This window comes from Pseudorca crassidens, chromosome 4 (assembly GCF_039906515.1).
Source record: "Pseudorca crassidens isolate mPseCra1 chromosome 4, mPseCra1.hap1, whole genome shotgun sequence".
NCBI lineage: Eukaryota > Metazoa > Chordata > Mammalia > Artiodactyla > Delphinidae > Pseudorca > Pseudorca crassidens.
The window spans coordinates 66,761,645-66,767,644 of NC_090299.1; the positions used below are offsets into that span (position 1 = coordinate 66,761,645).

A 6,000-nucleotide genomic window follows, 5' to 3' on the forward strand; every position below is an offset into this window, starting at 1 on the left:
TATTCATTCTGTAATCAATCCTAATCTCCCCCCAGCAAGTGGATGCCGCTAGTAGACTCCAGTAAAGGTCACATGCTCAAAAAAGCAAATAGAAATACGTATGGATAATTTTCAAAATATCCTTAACATCCTTGCTAGTTAATTTCATTATACTTTCATGTGTACTTTACTTTTACTTGAGGTAGAAAGGCTGATAGCTACTGTGGGTAATTTTACAGACTTGGATAAATGTCTTAAGATTTCTATGCCTGTTTCTTTAAATATAAAATGAGGATAATGTTGCTTGAATTAGCTGCTTTACAGAAGAAGGTGTCAGTGTGTGTGAAGGGTGGGATGAGGGAAGACTCTATATAGTCATGCATTTGAAAGTGCTTTTAAAAATACAAAGCATTATTCACACGTGCAGTATGATGATGGATCTTCGGTTGACAGTGGCTCATCCACTCCAGCTTTTAGTTTTCCGATTTTCCATACTCACTATTAGTCCTACTATTCTATAAACAAAGATATAAAACTGTGACGTGATACTAAAGGGAAAGTTACAGTATTTTCCTTTAATGCAAATGACCATTTCCTGAACTACTTGATTTGTAAATATGTGCTTTCATAGGATGGATTTCTGGAAGTGTGTGCCCTTTAACCTAAAAGGTACCAGCCCTTACACACCAAGGTTATGCTATTGATGGCCGTCAATGAGATAATGAAGGAAACTTCAGTTAGTGTATTCCCTGCGTCTATTGTATATCAATGGTAGGTGATTTCAGGTCCCCAGCCATATTATGCCGATATTGTTTTATGACCATCCACAGTACAGAAAGACAGGAGGGCTGATGGAGTTGTCATGCTAACACATGTTCTATCCTCTCTTGTCCCCCCGCCACCTATCCAGAGAGTGCAGCATCCACACGAGTGTCCCTCCTGTGGAGGCTTCGGCTTTCTTCCGTGCTCCATCTGCCACGGGAGCAAAATGTCAGTGTTTCGAAACTGCTTTACGGACTCTTTCAAGGCCCTGAAGTGCACGGCTTGCAACGAGAATGGCCTTCAGCGCTGTAAGAGCTGTGTTGGTTAAACAGAGCTCCCACCCATGGGGCGCCTGGTTTCATTGACTGAAAGCAATAATTTGGTTTATACTTTTTTTAAAAAAATGGCTATGTTTCTGGATTAATCAATAAACTTTGTTTATTAGAATTTCCTTTGTTTGGAGCTTTTGCTGTGACCACTTTCACTGATGTTTTAAATAAATGTTTATTCAACCGCTACTATGTGCCAAGCCCTGTGCTAGACCTGGTTTCTAATTGGAATTAATGGAGGGCCTGATAAAATTCCAAGATATCCAAAGTCTGGTTCCTTATGTGTGTTTGATTTTCTAAAGAAAATATACAATGTATCCAATGGTGTCTATTGCAATGCCACCCTATTGTTTAGGATGAGTTAATTCAACTCTCCAGATGCATACATTTTATGTGAGCCTCAGCTGTAGGGAAGAAGAGAGCTCTGGGTAGTGGGAAAGAATATGATCTTACTTATACTTAAGGAGTAAATTATTTTTAAAGCTGTAAAGTAGTCTTGGAGCTGATGATATTAATGATAAATTATTAATGTTATCCGATGAATTTCTTAGTGATGATACAAAAGCTGCCAGAAGACTTATCTGGATTTATTGTTTTAAACATCTGCTTTGTGCTATTGTCCCTGAAAACCCTGCGGAAAGATGCTGTTATGGTTCTCTTGAGCTGGACACAAGATATTACATAGTTTGAAAACATAGTAGACGATATCAGCAAAGTGGACAAAAGGAATTTCTGCTATAATTATTAGCTGATGCCTACCTGTACATGTGTCTGTACTCTGATGGATTCCCTTATGAATGGTTTTAACAAATCACCTTCACTATATCTGTGATAAGGTAATTAAAACATTTTACATCTTGGTTTTGCAAAAAGCTATAAATATTTACCGAGTACTTTCTAATCATCCAGGCGTAGTAGAAGGCATGGTTTCTGCTTTCATGGAGCTCACACTCTAAGAAAGAAGGAAGTATTAAGCAAATAATCGTAAGCAAGGTGAGTCTTATAAATACTACACAAATGGTACCGTGTGCTCTGGGAATGTGTGGCAGGAGGGCCAACCTAGATGAGTTAGAAAACGGTAAGAATAGACTTTGTTGAGCAACTGATATTTAAGCGGAGACATCATGGGTAACTGGTCAACTAATTAGTCACAGAACAAGGGGGATAATACTTCAGGTAGAGGAATAGCATGTTTGGGGACTCTAAGATCAGATAAAAGTTGTTTGTTTGAGTGTTGGTGTGGATATGCATAACTTAAACTCATACATTGCTAATGAGAATGTTAAATGGTACAACCACTTAGGAAAGCCATCTGATTGTTTCTAATAAAGGTAAAGATATGCTAATTGTATGCTCAGCAATTTTACTGCTACTTATTTATTCAAGAGAAATAAAAACATATGTCCATACTTTATAAGAGTTTCATGGAAGCTCTATTCATGATAGCCAAAAAGCAGGAAGATTTCAGACACCAATGACAGGAGAAATGATAAGCAAACTGTAGTATATTAATACAGGTACACACTTCCTAGGAGTAAAAAGGAACAAGCTATTGATTCTAGCAATAATATGGATGAATCTTAAAAACATTTTATGAATAAACTTAGCCAGATACAAAGGGTATGTACTATGTGATTCCATTTATATGAAGCTATAGAATAGGCAAAATTAATCTATAGAATGGCTGCCTCACAGTGGGGAGGGGACCGGAGGAGGAAATTAAATATGAACAGAACTAAGACAGTGGTAGAGTTATGGCTAGTTGAGAGTAGATTTCCCCTCTGTCAGGAAAAATGAGTTTCTTGCATCAATGAACAGTTTCTCATCACAATTCCAATACGGTCCTGAGATTCTAGAATTAAGTAGTAAGGCCTATCCAAAAGTTCCTGACTACTCAGGCCTTGGCTATGTTTTTGCAAGTCCAACCATAGTCCCAGTGTCCTCTTGTCTGGGGGTACATTCAGGATGGAGAAATACAACAGTCCAAGAAGTTCTAATTTTCAGGCCCCATCTTGGACTATGGGTTCAGAGGACAAAAACTCGCTGACTTTCAACTGTGTTCATGAGGCATTTGTTTTGCTTTCTATCTTTATTCTGTTTTTCATGTACTGGCATTGAACTAAAGTGTTATGTTCTCTGCTAGTTATTGGTGAGTCTAAAGAAGAGCATTATGAAAGAGTGATGAAATTTAAAAGAAAATCTTAGACATCTTGTAGAATTGCAGAAGTTAATGAGAGAAAGAGGCTCAGAAAATAAGCTCGTAATAGGCTTATTTAAACATAAATTTGTGTTAACTTTCAGAGAGAACTTGGTTTAGACGCTTCACATCTGTCTGCTTCAGTCTTATAAAGTGTAAATGTGAAGTAATTAAACCTGATATATTTATTCTGCACCGTTGTTGTGTGGGATTAATTAGAATATATAGGAAAGTACTTTAAAAACACAAAGCATTATACAGAGGCATAGAAGAATTTCCTAATCACCATGAAAATTATGCATCTTCAATATATCCTTTTACTGACCAGATAAGGAAATGAACTCACATTCATTGGACCCTTCTGTATGCTTGGCTTTTTAGAAGGAATCTCACTTATTCTTCACAATACTGTGAAGAAACTGAGATTCGGAATGTTAATTCACTTTTCTAAAGTCTTGAAATTTATCCTAATTTGTTGTATCTTAAGTGTCCATGTGAGCTGCCTTTATCTCTGGTATAAAATGGGAAATCAGTCGAGAGCAAACCACAAAGCTGCTCAAAGATAAACACCTACATAACCAGTAGAGTCGAAATGAAGAGAAAGGTCTGTCCTGTGCTTCTGTGCTTCTTCTCTGGAAGTATTCATTGATTTCAAAAGCCAGGAAGTGCTGACTGTTGGCAAAGGACACAGAGTAATGCAATCAGGCTGTGGATAATTTTTTTAAAAAGATTAAGAAGAGGAAATCAGGAGATGATGCATACCTAATAATATAAATATATAGTAATTTTTTAATCTTCTTGTTGTCCCAGGGTCTTTTTTAAAGATAAATTATTGGTATATTGATTGCAGTTTTGTCTGGTCTTTCATGCACAAACCTCACACATCGCAGAGAAGCTAGTCTGTAGTTCCTCAAAGCAGAGAGAAAAATTTAAACTTTTTTGGCAAGCAATATGCATATAATATCCTTTTAGATTTCAGGTATTGTTTCTCCTGATCTTTTGTAGTTTCCTCACCTATAATAATTTGACAGTAATTTTTCTGGTTTTTTACTTGACTTCATAGAGTTATTTCTAAGGCATTAAACTTACTTTCCATAGAATAAAATATATTTCTCTTTGTTCTCGAATTTAACCAGTCTGTGTAATATTTCGTTGTAATAAACTATTATACTCAATAAAAATTAATGTGTTATTTACTTATATAATTATACACATAATTGTAAACCCAATTACAAGGCAACGATTTGGGAAGAAACGAAACTGACTCTTGATAGATTCTGTTTGCTGGTAGCAGAAATATGCAGGCGGAGAGAGTGTTTCTCCTGGTGGTAAGCATTCAGCAGGCAGGAGACATCCGAAGGAATGGGGAGCGTCTGCCAACCTTGGAAGTCTGCAAAGTGGAAATGGACTATGAAAGCTTGAGCTAACTGATGTGACAGTAACAGTAACCAGGGACATTTAATAATATGCTCAAAGTCATTCATCCTCACCTTCTGCCTTTCAGGTTCATCAGCAGCTGGTATTGCTTAGCTACCAGCATTTCAAAACGCAGCCTGTGTTTGACTTGCAGTGTTTGACTGGAGACTCAGTTACTTTGGAAGATATGTTGTTCTCTGCAAGGGTGAAACACTTCCACACCTGCTTCACTTAGAAAGAGACAGTTTCTCTCTGTGTCTGGCTTATTTCCACTTCACACAATGTCCAAGGCATGATCTCACTTATATATATGGAATTTAAAAAGTTGAATACATAGTAGCAAAGAGTAGAATAGTGGTTACAAGGGGTGGGGAGCAGACAAACAGGGAGATATTAGTCAATGGGTACAATGTTGTAGTTCTATTGGATCAATACGTTTTAGAAATCTAATGTACAGCATGATGACTAGAGTTACTAATGCTGTATTGAATACTGGAGATTTGCTAAGTGAGTAGATTTCTGGTGCTCTCACCACACACGCTTGCATACACACGCACACACACATGCACAGGAAAGGTAATGGTGAGGAGATGTGTAAATTAACTTGACTGTAGTAATCATTTCACTATGTATATGCATATAAATCATCATGTTTTACCTCTCAAATATATACAATTTATATTAAAAATAAAATAAAATTTAAAAATTAAAAAAACAGACAGTCTTACTGAACATACTGACCCTTTTTTGCTTTACTGGAAGCCATTACAGGGTTCTTATCAGGAAGCACTCCTCTTTGGAGAACCATTGGAAATTCTTTGATGGGAGAAAAATATTTTTCAAGTATGGGGGAGTATCCATGTTTCAAAGCATAATTCCTCTAAGAAAAGAAAGAAGACCCATTCTGATGGAAACTTTTGTTCTGTCCCTATTTGGAACTTTTTGAACTTTTTCATTGAACCTAGCATAGAACACACTGGAAAACTCAAAATGCATGATTCAGTAGCAAGGTAACTTTGAAGAGAATATAACTTTCATAGAAGAATATAAGATAGCCTAAAAGCTTTGCTTATATGTAGCAAAACTGAAGCCGACTCTTAATACATACCTAGAAAACCCATATTGATTCTCTGCATTGTACATGGCTCAGTTAGCAATCTCTGCTCTTAAGTAGTTACTTTTTTTCCCTCTGTTTTCTGTGATCTTAACCCTTTTCTTTCCATCCCCTTGTTAGAAGAATATCGATATAAATGTTATCTGAGTACCCAAAAGAGAGGTAGATAGATCAGCTACAAAGCAAAATATTTGCATCATCTA

At 36.5% G+C, this 6,000-nt stretch overlaps 1 protein-coding gene across 7 annotated transcripts in view; it reads left to right on the forward strand.

Annotated features, from left to right (window-relative positions):
• Window positions 1–4,448, forward strand: part of GRXCR1 (glutaredoxin and cysteine rich domain containing 1) — a 304,414-nt gene extending 299,966 nt beyond the window's left edge. For 4 of the 7 annotated variants that reach the window (XR_010942975.1, XR_010942977.1, XR_010942976.1 and 1 more), the window contains one exon: window positions 611–1,033. Coding sequence is in view for 1 of the 7 variants with exons in the window: in XM_067735845.1 (XP_067591946.1) it covers window positions 890–1,069 (180 nt within the window). In the remaining 6 variants the exon portion in view is untranslated. Of the gene's footprint in view, window positions 1–610 lie in introns of all 7 variants that reach the window. The other 3 variants (XR_010942978.1, XR_010942967.1, XM_067735845.1) reach the window with 2 other exon arrangements.
• Window positions 4,449–6,000: the final 1,552 nt, after the last annotated feature.